The sequence below is a fragment of the Eulemur rufifrons genome, chromosome 8 (genome assembly GCF_041146395.1).
Source record: "Eulemur rufifrons isolate Redbay chromosome 8, OSU_ERuf_1, whole genome shotgun sequence".
NCBI lineage: Eukaryota > Metazoa > Chordata > Mammalia > Primates > Lemuridae > Eulemur > Eulemur rufifrons.
The window spans coordinates 99,153,939-99,171,284 of NC_090990.1; the positions used below are offsets into that span (position 1 = coordinate 99,153,939).

General features: G+C 53.0%; 2 protein-coding genes across 2 annotated transcripts in view; one reads left to right on the top strand and one right to left on the bottom strand.

Annotated features, from left to right (window-relative positions):
* The window catches only part of ARHGEF11 (Rho guanine nucleotide exchange factor 11), a 109,245-nt gene extending 107,450 nt beyond the window's left edge, over positions 1 to 1,795 (top strand). The window contains exon 41 of the mRNA XM_069480386.1: positions 800 to 1,795. Coding sequence (XP_069336487.1) covers positions 800 to 858 — 59 coding nt within the window. The 3' untranslated portion in view covers positions 859 to 1,795. The remainder of the gene's footprint in view (positions 1 to 799) is intronic.
* Positions 1,796 to 3,466: 1,671 nt separating this feature from the next.
* On the bottom strand, positions 3,467 to 13,926 carry LRRC71 (leucine rich repeat containing 71). Its single transcript, XM_069478554.1, has 15 exons — positions 13,598 to 13,926; positions 10,569 to 10,718; positions 10,151 to 10,279; positions 9,977 to 10,052; positions 9,704 to 9,781; positions 8,557 to 8,622; positions 8,168 to 8,327; positions 8,000 to 8,083; positions 7,828 to 7,917; positions 6,959 to 7,108; positions 6,686 to 6,779; positions 6,193 to 6,281; positions 4,468 to 4,579; positions 3,951 to 4,072; positions 3,467 to 3,693 (listed from the first exon to the last, which is right to left on the bottom strand). The coding sequence occupies exons 1-15, from the start codon at positions 13,755 to 13,757 to the stop codon at positions 3,577 to 3,579; spliced, it is 1,677 nt and encodes a 558-aa protein (XP_069334655.1). The 5' UTR covers positions 13,758 to 13,926; the 3' UTR covers positions 3,467 to 3,576.
* Between the last annotated feature and the right edge of the window lie 3,420 nt (positions 13,927 to 17,346).

Genomic DNA, 17,346 nt, shown 5'->3' on the forward strand with positions numbered 1-17,346 from the left:
CCAACTCATGAGGAAATGTCACCAAACTGTGAGAGATGGTGGTTCTGAGAGTCTTGGTTCCCTTTGAGTGTAACTGATTCATTCTCTCAGCTTCAGAAAGGGATCTTTTTAGTGAAGCGCCCTACAGAAGCTCTCCTAGAAATGGGAAACTTAGAATTGAACCCTCTTTTTCCTTATGCTATGGAGGTAAGGAACCACGTGGAGCCTGGTCTTATATCTAAGACTAAGTGGTTCAGAACCATATTGGGTGCTGGGAGGCTGAGGTGGGAGGGTTGCTTGAGCTCAGGAGTTAAGACCAGCCTGAGCAAGAGTGAGACCCCATCTCTACTAAAAATAGAAAAAAATAGCTGGGCGTGGTGGCACACATCTATAGTCCCAGCTACATGAGAGGCTGAGGCAGGAACATCACTTGAGCCCAGGAGTTTGAGGTTGCAGTGAGCTATGATGACGCCACTACACTCTAGCCCGGGTGACAAAACAAGACTGTATCAAAAAAAAGAAAAAAAAAAGCCGTATTGGGTGGGCCAGGGACATACCTACGTTCTAACTCAGAAAGACAAAGCGCTTACCTACTTGATCTAGGGGTTTAGGGGGCTGACAGAACAAAAGTGGGGTTCGGGAGACAGCCTTTTTCAGGCCCCACGAGAAAGCAGAGTTTCTGGAAGATGAGGGTGCTTTGTCACAGATGGATGGTTCTGAAGGAGCTGCTCTCATGAACCTGAGGATTTTGTAGACAAAATATGCAGAAGTGGGTCATCTCGGGCCTGGCCAATTTCTCACCGTCGTCATCCTCCCACAGGCTCTGACACCCCCCTGGAAGACAGCGCAGCAGACACATCCTCGTCACCAGGACTGTAACCATCCAAACCACAAAATCCTCTGCATCCCCACTCCTTCTTCAAGGACTGGCCTGAGACCGGGGTGCAGGGTGGGGAGACCCCAAACCTCCTCCACATGGAAGAAGCAGTCAGGGAAACTGGGATCCAGCCGAGGCCTAGGGGGGAGACCCGCATGTTGCTTGGTCTGCTCAGATCAGAGTCAAGTTTCAGTGTCTTTTTCCCTCCCTCTATTCAACCCTCCAAGGCCTTGCATCCCCTGAGCATGCTGACTGCATCTGAAAGGCCTGCCCCTGGCCCCACATACACACGTAGGCGTGCACACCTGTACGTGCAGCGCCTCAGACATTCAAGTGAAAGGAGGAGGCTTCTGTGTAAATGCACTTTCTTCCTCCCCCATTTCTCTACAGGACCCCAGGCAGAGGTGGGTGCCTCTCCTTCTCTTTGTCACTTTGGTTTCCTATAAATATGTATGTATTGTATGTGCATCTTTGCTATTGTAAATAACTTTGACCGTTTTTCTGTTCCTGTTCCTGGAGTGCTGGAGGTGCCCTAGTTAACAGCCCAGCTCCAGGATCAGGGAGCCAGACCTGAGTGTCCCTGTCCCCATGGCGGGAAGGTATCCCGGCTTCCAGCCCTGCCTAGCTCTAGAGCCATCCTCTGCAGCTTGGTGCTGAGCTACTCCCTCCCTCCCAGGACTTCTCATCTTCACAAGAGGGGATTCCCGGGGAATCTCTCAGCCCACCTGTGTCCGCCCTTCCCTGCCCTATCCCTGTAGAGAACCAGCGTAGCAGGTACGGCGCTGAAAACTGGGCCCCAGGAGGTGGGGATATGGGATCTGAATGCTGGAGTCCCTGAACTCACCCAGGACCATCCCAGGGCCACTGCAGCATTGGCCCTGTTGTCACCATGTCCTCACCCCACTCCCCCGGTGAACAGAATATACACACTGTGCTAGGTGTATATATACATATATATATATAAATATATATATAATATATAAAATACAGATATGGAAATGACTGTTTTGCTGTTAAGATAATGTATACTCTTTTATTTTCTTCCTTTCATGTTAAGATTTTTTTTTTAAGAAAAGTTAAATATTCTTCAACTGCAGTGGTGTATGTGTGATTCTTGGAACCACTGTGATAAAAGATGCTGTGGTTATTCCCTGTAAGACCAGTTAGGATTGGCTACTGGGATATAGCAACCCCCAGACCCAGGTCTTGCTGTGTTCTCTCCCGAGGCTTCAGATGTGCGCTCACTGAACGACGTGGTTGGGCACATGAAGTTACGCAGCCCCCACAGAGAAGACGTGAGAAGACACTGAACTCAGCGTCAACCCACATGCACATATATGTACAAAAGAGCAGCAGACCCAGAACGAACACCTCTCGTGAGCTCCCCTCAGTGAGCATCAGGACTTTAAAGGCAAAACCTAAAGGGCAGGATCGTCTCAGGCCTGGCCAGTCACTCACTGTCCCTCCACATCCTCCTGCGGATCAGCCCATCCCAGGACTGTACCCATCCATGCCACCTCTGTCTCTTGGCCTTCAGTGGTGTTGGACTAAGCTACAGATTCTCTTTCAGCCCCAGATATCTAATATTCTCACTCCTCCTGTCATGATACTAGGCTCTCCCCTCATGAGTCTGTTGGGCGTCAGGATTGACACCGGCATCATTTGTGATGGAGTGTAGGGGTAAGCACCAGGGTTGTGAGGGGTCACCGAAGCTTTAGAGGACGTGGGCAGGGACCACTGTGTTGTGTGTTGGGAATTCAAAGAAATGACGGATTGCCCCTGGAGAAGCTCAGCAGCCAGCTGCAGAGAGGTGGCCAAGGCAGGCAGACCACGAGGAGGCAGATGGGAGGCCCGTGAGGGCAGCGGAGCCACACACACAGTAGTAGCACAGGCAGGACACGGGAGTGCCATGGAAAGGAATGAGGGAAGCAGGGGCCAGGGAACGTGGACCAGGTTAGATCTGTTTAAGGTGAGGACTGGTCCCTGTTGATGTGCACCTTGTCTGGAAGCGCCCTGTAGGCTGGGCACTGCCAGCTCACCTCAATGGAGGCAGCACTGTCACGTGTTTGGCTGTCTCTGGTTTCATATTGCCAACTTATGTAGGCAGTGTCGTTATGGTTCAGGTTTAATGCTTGGCCTTTTCTATGTAGACGCCTGCCAAGCCTTTGTGCTCTTTCTTAAGTGGACCCTCACCTCCCTTCCACACCAGTCAGACACCAGGGTCAGCCACAAGGGAGAAGCAGAATTTGAGGGAAGGGGGAACAGGGAATTGAGCCTGTGCTCAATTCCTCTGCCCTACCTACTCCTCCTACCTCCTCTCCCACAGTTTGTGTGTGTCAGTTATAATCCCAATCCAAGCCTTTCTGAATGCAAACCTTGGCATAGCACATATCCCCTAGGGAACTCAGACTCCTGCTAAGCAAGAACTAACCCTGAGGAGGCAGAAAAGCAATGCCCCTGGCTAGCTGATGCCAGAGGGGCTGAGATCATCCCCAGCAGAACTGTAAAGAGATTCAGACCGTCACTTGTCTGCCATTTCTGGCCCATATAACATGAACAGACTCAAGAGTCCAAATGTTCCAAGTACTGGAAGAGAATTTTCAGACAACCTCAAAGAAAAGTATAGCAGTAGACTGTTATTAGTCTGACCTCCCCAGGGAGGTTAGCCCACAGGGAGAGTTTTTGTGGCTCAGAGTGTCAGGGAAGCAGATGGGAGGAGTCTAGGTGGAGACAGCCATGGCCTCCTCCTCCCTGAGCTTGGCCTTGATGGGGTCCCTTGGCAGCATCAGCTCCTGGATCATGGTGTACGCAGGGCATTGCGGGGCGAAGCAGTTTTTCTGAAAGAGGAAAAGGCAGGCTGACAGCTGACTGGGAAAGACTAGTCCCCTTAGGAATGAAAAAAAAAACATTCCAGGGCAGAGTGGGTCAGGGGCTGGGGACATGGACAAAAGGCAGAGTGATTTAAGACTGCTGATCTTGCAAGAGGAATGGAGGTTACGTTATAAAAAGAATCAGGAAAACTTCCTTCCGTGGAAACGGAGACAGAAGTTGCCTGCAGCAGCAGCGGGAGCAGAAAAGAATGATGGGGACTCACCGCCAGGGACAGCCACAGCAGTCCCACTGGGCCCTTGGATGCACTCTTGGCCTTGGAGAACTTCACCTGGTACTGCACTGCAGCGAGGAAGCCCTCCAGCCCCACCTCTGTGATGCTGTTTCCTGGTGGAAGATGCAGACGGAGTGGCCTCTTACACCACCAGCCTCATCACATCTGACACCTCCCCAGACACCCTCAGCAGCCTGGCTCCTCCAGCCCCCCAACCCCAAACCCACTGGCCCAGGACCACCTTCCTTTACTCCTCTGACTCCTCCCTCATCTGACTGCCCCTCACACTTTGCATCCTCCACCCGCCCACCATCTTTCTAACCCCTCATGGCTCTGATTGCCTGTCCTCAGCACTTGCCCTCACCCCCAGGCCCCATGCTAGATAGAGGGCCTCTGACAGCATGGCGCCCAATGATGGGAGGACCAGGTCTTCTCCAGGGCACCCTCATGGCAGGATGGGGCCCAGGTAGCCTTGTGGTAGGAGAGCAGGGGAGGCAGGCAGACATACGGACGAGGTTGAGGTGCAAAAGGACCTTGTTTCCAGGCATGAAAACTTTCCCATCTCGGTGCTCCACAGGCTCCAGGAGAGGGTTGACCACCTCAGTAGCTTCAGCAACCAGCTGCTAAAGCAGAACACTAATTGCAGCAGAAGAGAGGGGCGCTGATCAACAGGCCATTCATTCATTCAACATACATGTTTTGAGTGCTGACTATAGTCCAGGCTTTGTCCTAGGTGCTAGGGATACAAAGATAAGCCCGTATCCTCAGGAAGCTCCTTCGTGTGGGGGAGCCAGAGAGTGAAAGTACAGTGTGACATCTGAGAGGAGGCAGCTCAGAGTACTCTGGGAGCACAGAGGGGCGATGTGTAGCCCAGTCTGGGGAGCCAGAAACAGTCTCGAGAAAAAGGTAGCCTGTGAGCTGAAATGTGAATGCGCATGGACGTTAGCAGATGAAGGTGAGGGAGAAAGTGTCTGGGCAAAGAAAGCGGCAAGTGCAAAAGGGTCTGGAGGTCTGGGACAGCACGTTGCATTCATGCCTAAGTGTGTCCCAGCACCTAGGGCATTGGGAATGGATTGGAGAAAGGTGACACTGAAGACAAGGTGAAAAGAAATTGCCATCATGCTAGTGAGAAATAGCCTAATCAAGACAGGCAGAAACAAAATGGGAATTGAAAGGTAACCACCCCCCACCATGGGAACTTTGTCTTTTGTAAGATCTTGAGTGCCAGAGATTCCTGGGACTGGGGGGCGGGGGATCCATCTGATGGAGGAAACAAAATATAAGGACAGGCCGGGCGCGGTGGCTCACGCCTGTAATCCTAGCACTCTGGGAGGCCGAGGTGGGCGGATCCTTTGAGCTCAGGAGTTCGAGACCAGCCTGAGCAAGAGTGAGACCCCACCTCTACTAAAAATAGAAAGAAATTATATGGACAGCTAAAAATATATATAGAAAAAATTAGCCGGGCATGGTGGCGCATGCCTGTAGTCCCAGCTACTCGGGAGGCTGAGACAGGAGGATCGCTTGAGCTCAGGAGTTTGAGGTTGCTGTGAGCTAGGCTGACGCCACGGCACTCACTCTAGCCTGGGCAACAGAGTGAGACTCTGTCTCAAAAAAAAAAAAAAAAAAAAATATAAGGACAGACACAGGCCCTTAGGCAGCTGACAACTGGAGGGATGTGGCGTGATGGAGGTAACCCAGGGAGATCTCTGAAATAAGGAGCAAATTGGTCCAAGTGGGAAGGGGAAAGGAAAGACCCAGGGGCAAAGGAGAAAGGGCTTGAAGAAGGCGCCATGACTATGAAAATGCCCTGCCTGCCTTGGGGAGCAGCTGATGGGCAAAAGAGAACATACTTTGTTCCTGTGCAACTGTAAGAGCAAATGATGGGGGTGTGATGATGAGCTGATGGCCTCTGGGGACACAGCCTGAGTTGAGACAGTGGATCCAAATGTGGGCTACTAGTAGACAAGGAGCAGTAGAGGGGCCTGCCCAAGTCCGAGTGGCGTGGCGGAGGATAGGGGGCACTGAGCCCCATTATTGTCACCGCAAGCCTGCGTGGGATGGGAGGGGGTTTCAAGTGTGGTCGAGACAGGAATGGAGGACATTTGAAGGTGAGTGGCTGCTGCCACAGTACAGGGCTGGAGACCTCAGTCCAGACGAACTGGGTTGAGAGCTCCTGGGCAAGCCTGGAATCCCAACGACGTGCCCCCCACCTCCACTTCTCTGGGCAGCTTACCTCAGACTCCAGGAGAATGCTGCGCTTCTCTTTGTTCCCAGTCTTGCTCCCCTTTCCCTTGGTTGGCTTCTGCTCAGGGATGGTCACCTCTAGGGCCAGAAGACCATAATGCACAGTGCACACTTCTGCTACCACTCAGGCTCCCCAGAAAGAGCAGGCCAGGGAGGCAAAAAGACTCCCAGACTGAGAGCTCTGAGTTTGGGTGTAATAGAAACGCCAGGGGTGGGGGGCAGCTAAGCCAGAGTGTTCTGTGTCTGAGGATAGGGCCACAAGGATCCAGCCCCAAGAAAGGGGATGTGGAGAGTGGCGGGTCAGGATGTCTGGGCTGGGTAGGGCTTTCCACATCAGCTCGCTGTGAGAAGGAAGTAAGACCCAGAGGGACACGGCAAGACTAGCTCTGGGCAGGCACGTCCAGGCCCAAAGCAGCCTCCTGCATCCTGCCTCTTCCTCTCTCCACACGGAAAGGTGCCGGCAGAGGGATGCCAACACTTACTCCCCTTGCCTGCCTTTGTGGTGTCTTCTTTCTTAGGGGTTCCTTGTGTGGGTGAGGGCCCAGATCCTGATTTCTCCTCTTTCTTGACCATTTCCTGTGGGGGATGTGGGAAGAGAGATGAAAGTCCTCCCTCCCTAGGGGCAGGGGAGCAGGTGTGGGAAGGGGCGGGGGTTAGGACCCTCCGGGCCGCCTCCTCTCCACCGCCATCTGCACACCACGGAAGCTCCCGCTCCATCCACCCAGTGCCCAGGGCTCTTCCCACAGCACACATACCCCCGGTTTGTCCTTTTTCTTGCCCAGGCCCTTAGGCGTTTTCATCGTCTGCATCTTGTCCATCTTGTCCGCCAGCACCATACTGCTGATCCCCATCACCTGGCTCTTCTCGCGTTCCGCTTTCGAGTCCCCATGTCGAGAGGAAGAGGGCTGTGCTCACAAACGGGGAGGGGATGAAGGAGGAAGCCAGGGCCCCGTCCTCCACGGGGGCTGGGGGGCAGCAGCACCCATGCCTGGGTAGCAGTCCGGCTGACAGCACCCTCCCACCCACTGCCCTGCCTAAACACTAAGATAGTCTGCATGGGCTCCTCTGTGGGGGTTGCTGTCGGGAAGAAACAGTAGAGAGAGCAGGGTGGGGATGAACAGGGGGTGGAATGGGGGCCTCAGACTCCCATATTGGAGGAAAAATAGTCGCTAACTCTTAATGAGCTAAGTGCCAAGCAAGCACTATTCTAAATGCATTACATGAATTAAGTCACTTAAACCTTTCAACAATCCTTTGACATAGGTATAATTATCCCCATTGACAGATGAGGAAACTGAGGCACAAAGGGAGCGGTTAAGTAACACACCCAAGGTCACAAGCTGGTATATGGATGAGGCAGATTCCAAGTCCAGGTGGCCTAAATCTGGTGTCTTTTCTCCTAAGCAATACTCTACTGCCCACAGGGTGGTTCTGCAGTTAGAGCCCAACCTGCGGCAGGCTTGCCAAACGTTTGTTAGATCTGCCGCAAAAGTCAGAGAGGAAGACGGTCGCGACCGAGGGAAGGAGGATGGCGATTAGACGGCATGGCCACTTTGCTGAAAAGCAGCCGACCTGGGAAGCAAGCTCTAGGACTGGGAGTAGGTCGGGGCGGGTGTCTCCTCACCGATCGCAGTCGCTCCTGCGTCCCCTTCTCCAGCAGGAGGCGCCGGCGCTCCACCACCTCGGTGTGCGTCAGCTGGAAGGGGCGCAGGACCTGGGGTGAGGCCCGCACCTCGCCGTCAGACGCCGGGAGAGACCGGGTCGGCTCCCCAGCCCTGCCCAGTCGGCACACCCACCTCGGCCAGCTTCAGGGCGCCCTGGTCCTGGATGCGGTTGTGGGCCAGGGACAGCCAGAGCAGGGAACGGTTCAGCCGCAAGCCCTGAGGAGGTGGGGAGAGGGCGCGTGAGCAGGCCGGGCCTAGCCGCCCCTGCTCGGGATGTGTCCCTCCCCGCCGCGCACGCACGTCCGCAATGTAGCCGGCGCCCTTGTCCCCGATGTGGTTGAAGCCCAGGTTGAGCGAGACAAGGATCCGGTTGCAACTGTGCAGCGTGGACAGCGCCTGGCCCAGGAGCTTCGCCCCGTGGTCGTTGATGTTGTTGTTCCGCAGAGACAAATGTGCGATCCTGGGGCAGCGGGAGAGAGAACCAGGGCCATGGAAAGTACAGGTACGGGGAGATCGCCGGAATCTGGGAGACCTGGGGGCCCTGAGAGGGGCCATCTGGTCTGAGGGTGTAGAGGCAGGCATGAAGGGCCCCTGCAGAGATGCTAGAGGAACAAGGAAGGGTGAGGACTAAAGATGGCTTGGGTTGGGGGATGGGCCCAGTGAAGAGGGGTGAGGAAAAGGAGTCTCACGTGTCCAGTGCCATGAACTTGTGATATGACTGTTCCGGCAGTGGGTTCCCCTCCAGAGATACCTTCCTGAGGGTGGAGGAGATCTGAGAACCAGGAGGTACCACTGAGGCCAGATAAGGGAAGGGGACAGAGAGAAGTGTGGGTCTCTGGGGAGCAGCTTGAAAACAAAGGATGGCCTCCCTATAGGAAATATATGTGACAATTTCCCAGACTAAAAATCCAGAGGTGTGGCCATGTGAAAGGGCCACTTCCCAAGTCAGTGAGTGACCTGTGGTAAGGTGGCCTCTAAGACGCCCTTCGATGATCCCCACCTGCTGGTATTCATGCCCTTGGGTAACCCCCTTTATTTGAGTGTAGGCTACACCTGGTCACTCACTTCGGGGGGCGGGGGCGCAGAATATAGGGTCTTGCTCTGTTGCTTGGGCTAGCGTGCAGTGGCATCATCATAGACTTCTGGGCTCAAGCGATCCTCCTGCCTCAGCCTCCCAAGTAGATGGGACTACAGGTGTGCACCACTGCACCTGGCTAATTTTATTTATTTATTTATTTATTTTTTTGTAGAGATGGGGTTTCTATGTTGCTCAGGCTGGTCTTGAACTCCTGGCCTCAAGCGATCCACTTGCCTTGGCCTCCCACAGTATTAAGATTACGAGTGTGAGCCACTGTGCCCAGCTGTGACTCACTTCTAATGAACAGAATATAGCAAAAGTGATGGGATGTCACTTTCATGTTTAGGCTACAAAGACTGTGGCTTCCATCTGGGTGCTCTCTGGCACTCTCTCAGATGGCCAGCCGCCATGCTATAAGGACACTCAGCCAGCCTGTGCAGAAGCCCAGGGTCAGCCATACGAGTGAGCTTGGAAGCAGACCTGTTGTCCCAGCTGATCCCTGAGATGACTGCAGCAGCCCCAAAGGTCGAGCCTCAAAGGTCGGGCTCTTTGGGCTCTGGTATGGGCAGAAAAAGGGGACCCAGCTTCTTGTCTAATAGAAACTTCATGATCCAATAGATATGGCATGCTTGTCTTTCCACAGGGAAGCCAGCGCAGGCCCACAGGAGCTGGGACTTGCCACTTCCGTTCTTAAACTGCTCTCTGATCACCCACCCAGCCGGGCTGCCCAGGCACTGGGGCCTCCCTCCTCTGCTGACCTGAGCGTGGATGAGCAGAGAGGCAGGAGGGCGACGAGGGCGGTCAGCGTCTTATCAGTCAGCCCCACCTTCCACAAGCTGGCGTTGCGGGCAGTGCAGAAACGCAGAGCTGGAGCATCTCCGACTGGAAATGCGCCCCAACACTGTCCTCCCCAGCTGTGCCCCACCTCCCCAGTCCCTAGGATCCTCGGTGCCCCTTCTGCTCTTTCTCCCAAGCCACCAGGAGCCCCATCCCCCACGCTGGCCTTCTGCCCACGCCCCCGTGCCCCTCACTTGATGGCCTGTAGCTGGCTGAGGGAGGGCAGACATTTAGAGAAGATACCCAGAATCCGCTCCTCCACCTTCCAACCTGCAGCCAGACAGGAGGGGGAGAAGGAAGCCCTCAGGCCTGGGAAGGGCGGGCGAGCGGCAGGGTGCCGCGGCAGGGTGGCATAGAGCGGGACTCACCGCGGATGTAGATTTCCTTCACCGACCTGTTGTCCTCCTGCTCCAGCTCCACCTGGATGGTGGGCCGGAAGAACACGTATTTGCTCTCCAGGCTGTTGAGGCTGCAGGACCCCGACAGCCGCTGATCGTCTGGAAGGCAGGGGTGAGAAGGGAGGGGACAGAGCCACCGCCCTGGGCCCCAGGTGGGATCGGAGTACACCGCAAGCGTGGGCGCTGCTTCTGGGGCCAGGCCCGCCTCTGCTTGGGTTTGGAAAGGAAGGCAGAAGACCCCCACCTCTCCACAAGCCCTCCCGAATCCCTCCCCCTCACTCACACACACACTGGCCTGCGTCCCCGCCATTCGGCCCACCTTGCGAGGGGAGGCTGAGGATGGACGAGGTGGCCCTGGCAGGCACCGCGGGGCCCCACTGTCACTCACCTAGGGCGGGCTTTTCTGACATGGAGGCGGAGGGGACGAAGGTCGGGTGGGGGCGGGGCCTGGTGACAACTTTGGGGAAGTCCGTGTAGCCCGACCGCGTGCAGAGCTCGGCGAAGTCGGTCTCGAGGACGCCGGTACACTGGTACTCCTCTGCGGGGCGGCAGGAGGGTGAGGGGCGGCCGCGCCTTGCCAGGGGTTTGAGCCCACGGTCGCCACGAGAGGGCGCTAGAGACCGCAGGCCCCCACCCACGCGAAGACGGCCGTCTTCACGGCCATTTAAAAATGTCAAATGCGATGTAAAGACTGACGCCGAAAATACTGAGAGGAAACAGTGGCAAAGCAAGAGCTGGGAGAAAGGGGACGCCTCTTTTATGTGCTGCCTGCCAACCCACGCCAGGGATCAAGATCACTTCCACAGCGGCTCTCCAACTCCCTGGCAGAGCCTCTGCCTTCCGCAGGGTGTCCCCAGGCCAGCCTCCTCCCCTGTCCTCCTGCCCTAAAGGGACTGCTCAGGGTCCCTCAGGGAAAGCAGCTCAGGCCTGATGTGAGTTCCTCTCCACTCCCACCCTCTCCCCTCCACATACACCCAAGTCCAGCAGGGCAGCAGACTTTCGTTTCTTTAACAAGCAGGTATATAGCACTTCCTAGACCAGCGCTGTTTTCAATGCTTTAGAAACATTAACTCATTCAAGTTATCGCAATTCAGACATGCCCACCACGTCCCATCTTGAAGCCATGCAAACCTGATGTCTGAGTCTCCAGGAGACCCCTGCTCTACCCAGGAGACCCCTGCTCTACCCAGCTTCTCTCATGGGCATCTCAGGAAGAAGTGGTTCCTGGAGATGGGATGGGGGGACACCCCAGAGCCCTGCAGCAACACCACCCAGGCCACAGGCAGCAGGTGCTTCGGAGCTGTGCCAGGAAGGACTCCTGTGGCCGAGCAGTAGGGAGCCAGCCCTGAGGGTGTGGAGGGATCTCTGCTCAGATGAGTAGGGGCAGGACAGGACGCAGAGAGGTTTGAGGGTTCCTGGGAAAGAGTGAGAGGCAGGTGTTTCTCATGTGTCCAGCCATCAGCGGGAACCCAGGCACACGGCTTGAGGGGCTGAGCAGGTAAGAGAAGGCACAGGGCATGGGGGTAACCCCCTTGCATGGCTGGCTGCTGAACACCTCCTGGCCTTCCCAGGCTGTTCCTTTTGCTGGGAGAGCCCCTCACCCTTCCTGCTGCACTCACCCCTCCTTTTCTCAAGAACAGAGAGTTTTAAACTTCAACACCCTTAAGAATCACCTGGAAAGCCTGTTAAAACAATGTCCTGGGCCTCATCCCCAGAGATTATGATTTTGTAGGCTGGGTGGGGCCCATGAATTTGCATTTCTAACAAGATCATAGATGATGCCAAAGCTCTGGTCCAAGAACAGCATCTTGAGAAGCACTGCTCTAGATGAGCGCTGTCCCACAGAAATGTATGCGATGGTGGAAATGGACTCTATGTGCGATAGCTAGTAGTTCCTCCTGCAACCAATGACCTCGCCTCGGAGCTTCTTGAGAAACAGAAGCCATCAGATGGGATTTCCTCTAAACCTATACACCTTCCTACATCAGCCATCACTCTCTATCCAATATTTGTCCCTGCCACAGTACACAGTGGCACCTGATAAATCCACCATGACCTCCATGTTGCCCTACCCAGGGTCCCTGTCCAGTCGTCACTCTCATTCTCTCCTACCTCTTTGTTGAGGCTGTTCAGACTTCCCTGCCAGCTCCTCCTCCTCTACAACTTCTAAGGGGCTGGGTCCTGAGCCCTCTTTTCTCTAGTTACACTCCCTCCCTGCTTAGAGGATCTCTTTCATTCCCAGGGCTTAACTATGTCAGAACAGCAGCTCAAAGTCATATCTCCACCCCTAAGCTCTCTTCAGCATTCCAGACCCAGGTGTCCAAGCTGCCCAGCTGGCATCGCCCCCTGGAGGTCCTCCCTTACATGCCCCTCCTTCAGGCTTTCCTATCTCCATGAACAGCACCTCCACCCACCCAGAGCCCAGTCCAGAAACCTGAGAAGCATTCTTGCTATGTCCCTCGCTCCCCACCCTGTCCAGTCCTTCACCAACTTTTATTAATTCTGCCTCCAAAATGTTTCTCCAAGGAGCCTAACCCATGCACCCCTCTCCACCCTCACTGCTCTATCTCAGCTACCACTGTCTCTGGACTAGGCTGTTGAAATCTCTCTGCCTCCATTCTCTCCCCCTTCCACTCCATTTTCCATACAGCAGCCATAATTGTGTGCACACACACACATATAGGTATGAACTGGATTCATACCTATAAAGGATTCTATACTATCTTGTCTTCTCTTCCAGAAGATTCTCTTTCCCCAGCTCTCATAATTCTTCCCCACCCCCCCCACCCCCAAACACTGACAAGGAGATGGCACCTGGCCAAGGCTGGACAATTAGAGCCTTTTCCCAAGTTGTTTTACCTCAATTCCAGGGACAGCAAGTTCCTGTCCCTCAGTGATGGCAAAGCTGGCAGATTTGTGTCAAGAAATCTTCCAATAAATTCCCCTTCGTGCTTAATTAGTTTGAGCTAGGGTTCTTTCACTTGCAACAAAAAGAACCAAACCCCCACTTATACATTCTAATTGTTTTCTTTTCTCAGCAAATGTAAAATTCCATGAGGGCAGGACTGTGTCCGTCTTGTTATCTTCTGTATCATACCTGGCTGCAGAGCAGGCATTCAAAACGTAATTGCTGAATACATGAATGAACATCTATAAAAATTGCACAGCCTAGCACCCTCCCTCTGTCCTCCATCACCCCCTGGGCCTTCCTCTCTTGTACATCTTATATATTGTTTGTTAGCATCCCAAACCAGAGTGCGGGTTCTTTAAGATCAAGTTCAATTCAAACATCTACCAAGCTGACATTCAGGAACTCAATCTAGCTGAAGCCATAGCCCTCGAGCAGTGAGTAGAGGAGTGAGAACGCGCGGAGCCGCAGCCTCGGGGCCGGATCCCCCAACCCCGCCGCCAGCGTACCAGGGTTTTTGGGCTCCTCCTCGCCTACAGGCGGCAGGGCTGTCGCCGGCTTCTCCTTGGCCGCGCGCTCTCCCTTTTTGGTCACCGGGCCGGACGATTTCTGAGCCCCTGGACGCGGGGCCCTGGGTGAGGCCCCCGGCACGCTCGACTCGCTCGACATGCTGGTGCTGTCCGCGGCGTCTCTGGGACGCTCGTGGGGGCGGGATGGAAGGACCGGACTCTGCGGGGCTCACCAGGGGTGGCTGAATCAGGGGTCTCTATTCTGCGTCCACCGACCAGATCCCACCAGCCCGCAGCGCCGTCGCGTACGCGTCCCTCTCCAAGACAACCGCGCGCGGTGGGCGGGACCGCGGGAAAGGGGCAACCGCGGAGCGCACGCGGGCCGACAGGGGGCGTCGCAGGGCCGGAGCAGGGCGTGGGGAGGAGCCAGCCAGGCCCGGGCGGGGGGCGGAGCTAGAGCAGGGGAAAGGGCGGGGCGGGGCGGGGGCGGGGCTAGGGCGGCCCAAGGGCACAGGGGCAGGTGAGCCCTGGGGCGCCAGTGTGCGCTGAGGGAGGTGGGCTAGGGCGGCCCAGGACCTGAGCCCGGCCATGGCGGAGAGAAACGAGTGAATCCCAGACGGGCCGAGAGAGGAGGGGTCGGGGGATAGGGCGAGCGTGGCAATCCAAAGTCACCCCAGAATTGAATCAGGGAGAGCGCGGCGGGCTGAGCATGGTAAGGATCGCGGCAGTTGGAGGACATTAGGAAGGGAGAGTCCAGCTGGGGGTAGGTCCACTCCCCAGGGCATACCCACCTATCCTGGAAAGAGAGAGCACATGGCAGAAGGGGCCTACAGAGACGCCCCCAGTTGGAGTGGTTCTAGGTTCTATTCTCAACCCCATCTATTTAGTTTTCTGGAGTTCTGTGGACTCAGTCAATATGTTAGCGAGTCGATTAGGTTAGTCACACTCATACAAATCTAGGATTCAAAGTCATCACCTGACTACTACTCTAGACCAGGACAGTTTTGCCCTGCTGGGCCTCATTTGAGTAAAGGCATACCTCTGAGATGTTGCCGTTGGGTTCCAGATCACTGCAATAAAGTGAATATCACTAGAAAGTGAGTCACACAAGATTTTGGGGTTTTCCAGTGCCTATAAAAGTTATGCTTACACTATATTGTAGTCTATTAAGTGAGCAATAGCATTATGTATTTTAAAAAGTATATACATACCTTAATTTAAAAATGCTTTATTGCTAAAAATGCTAATGATCGTTTGAAGTCATAATCTTTTTGCTGGTGGAGGGTCTTGCCTCGATTTTGACAGCTGCTGACTGATCAGGGCAGTTGCTGAAGATTGGGGTGGCTGTGGCAATTTCTTAAAATAAGATGACAATGAAGTTTGCATATTGATTGACTCTTCCTTTCACAGAAGATTTCCCTGTAGTATATGGTACAGTTTGATAACATTTTACCCACACTAGAACTTCTTTCAAAATTAGAGACAATTCTCTCAAACCCTGCCGCTGCTTTATCAACTGTTTATATTCTAAATCCCTGCTTGTCATTTCAACAACCTTCACAGTATCTTCACCAGGAATAGATTCTATCTCAAGAAGCCACTTTCTTTGCTCATCCCATAAGAAGCAACTCCTCATCCATTCAAGCTTTTTTTTTTTTTTTTTTTTTTTTTTGAGACAGAGTCTCACTCTGTTGCCCAGGCTAGAGTGAGTGCCGTGGCGTTAGCCTAGCTCACAGCAACCTCAAACTCCTGAGCTCAAGCGATCCTCCTGTCTCAGCCTCCCGAGTAGCTGGGACTACAGGCATGCACCACCATGCCCGGCTAATTTTTTTCTATATATATTTTTAGCTGTCCATATAATTTCTTTCTATTTTTAGTAGAGATGGGGTCTCGCTCTTGCTCAGGCTGGTCTTGAACTCCTGAGCTCAAACGATCCGCCCACCTCGGCCTCCCAGAGTGCTAGGATTACAGGCGTGAGCCACCACGCCCGGCCCCATTCAAGCTTTATCATGAGATTGCAGCAATTCAGTCACATCTTCAGGCTCCACTTTTAATTCTAGTTTTCTTACTATTTCACCACATCTGCAGTTACTTCTTCCACTGAAGTCCTGAACCTCTCAAAGTCATCCATGAGGGTTGGAATCAACTTCTCCCAAACACCTATTAATGTGGATATATTGACCTCCAATGAATCACACATATTCTTAATGACATCCAAATGGTAAATTCTTTCCAGGTTTTCAATCTACTTGGCCCAAATCCATCAGAGGAATCATAATCTATGGCAGCTATGGCCTTACAAAATGTATTTCTTAAATAAAAAGACTTGAAAGTTGAAATTACTCCCTGATCCATGGGCTTTGGAATAGGTGTTGTGATAGCAGGCATGAAAACGACATTGATCTTGCACATGTCCATTAGAGCCCTTGGACGACCAGGTGCATCGTCAATGAGCAGTAACATTTTAGAAGAAATCTTTTTTTCTGAACAAGAGGTCTCAACAACGGGCTTAAAGTATTCAGTAAACCATGCTGTAAACAGATGTGCTGTCATCCAGGTTTTGTTGTTCTATTTACAGAGCATAGGCAGAGTAGATTTAGCAAAATTCTTAAGGGCCCTAGGATTTGGGGAATGCTAAATGAGCTCTGACTTCAACTTAAAGTCACCAGCTGCATTAGCCTCTAACAAGAGAGTCAGCCCATCCTTTGAAGCCAGACATTGACTTCTCCTCTCTACCTATGGAAGTCCTAGATAGCTTCTTCTTCCAATATAGGCTGTTTTGTCTACACTGAAAATCTGTTGTTTAATATAGCTACCTTCATCAAGTATCCTAGCTAGATCTTCTGGATAACTTAGACAAGACTTGAAAGTCAGAAATTACTCCTTGATCCATGGACAGTGGAATGGATATTGTGTTAGCAGGCATGAAAATAACATTAATCTCCTTGTCCATCACCATCAGAGCTCTTGGGTGACCTTATTAAACCTTAAGTTCTTTCCTTTCTCATGAACCTCATGAACCTATTCTTTCCTTAACCTCATGAAGAAACCTTAAATTTCATGAATGAACCTCTGGTAGCTTAGAACTTCTCTTCTTCCTCACCTCTCTCAGCCTTCATAGAATTGAAGAGAATTAGGGTCTTGGTCTAGATTAGGTTTTGGCTTTTAATGGAATGTCATGGCTGTTTTGATCTTCTATCCAGACCACTAGAACTTTCTCCATATCAGCAATAAGGCTGTTTTGCTTTCTTATCATTCTTGTGTTCACTGGAGTAGCACTTTTAATTTCCTTTAAGAAATTTTCCTGGCCGGGTTTGGTGGCTCACGCCTGTAATCCTAGCACTCTGGGAGGCCAAGGCGGGTGGATCCTTTGAGCTCAGGAGTTCAAGACCACCCTGAGCAAGAGCAAGACCCCGTCTCTACTAAAAGTAGAAAGAAATTAGCTGGATCACTAAAGATATATGGAAAAAATTAGCCGGGCATGGTGGCGTGTGCCTATAGTCCCAGCTACTCGGGAGGCTGAGGCAGTAGGATTGCTTGAGCCCAGGAGTTTGAGGTTGCTGTGAGCTAGGCTGACGCCACAGCACTCTAGCCCGGCCAACAGAGTGAGACTCTGTCTCAAAAAAAAAAAAAAAAAAGAAAGAAATTTTCCTTTGCATTTACAACTTGGCTAACTGGTGGGAGAGGCCTAGCTTTCAACCTGTCTTGGCTTAATCATTTCTAGCTTTTGATTTAAACTGAGAGACATG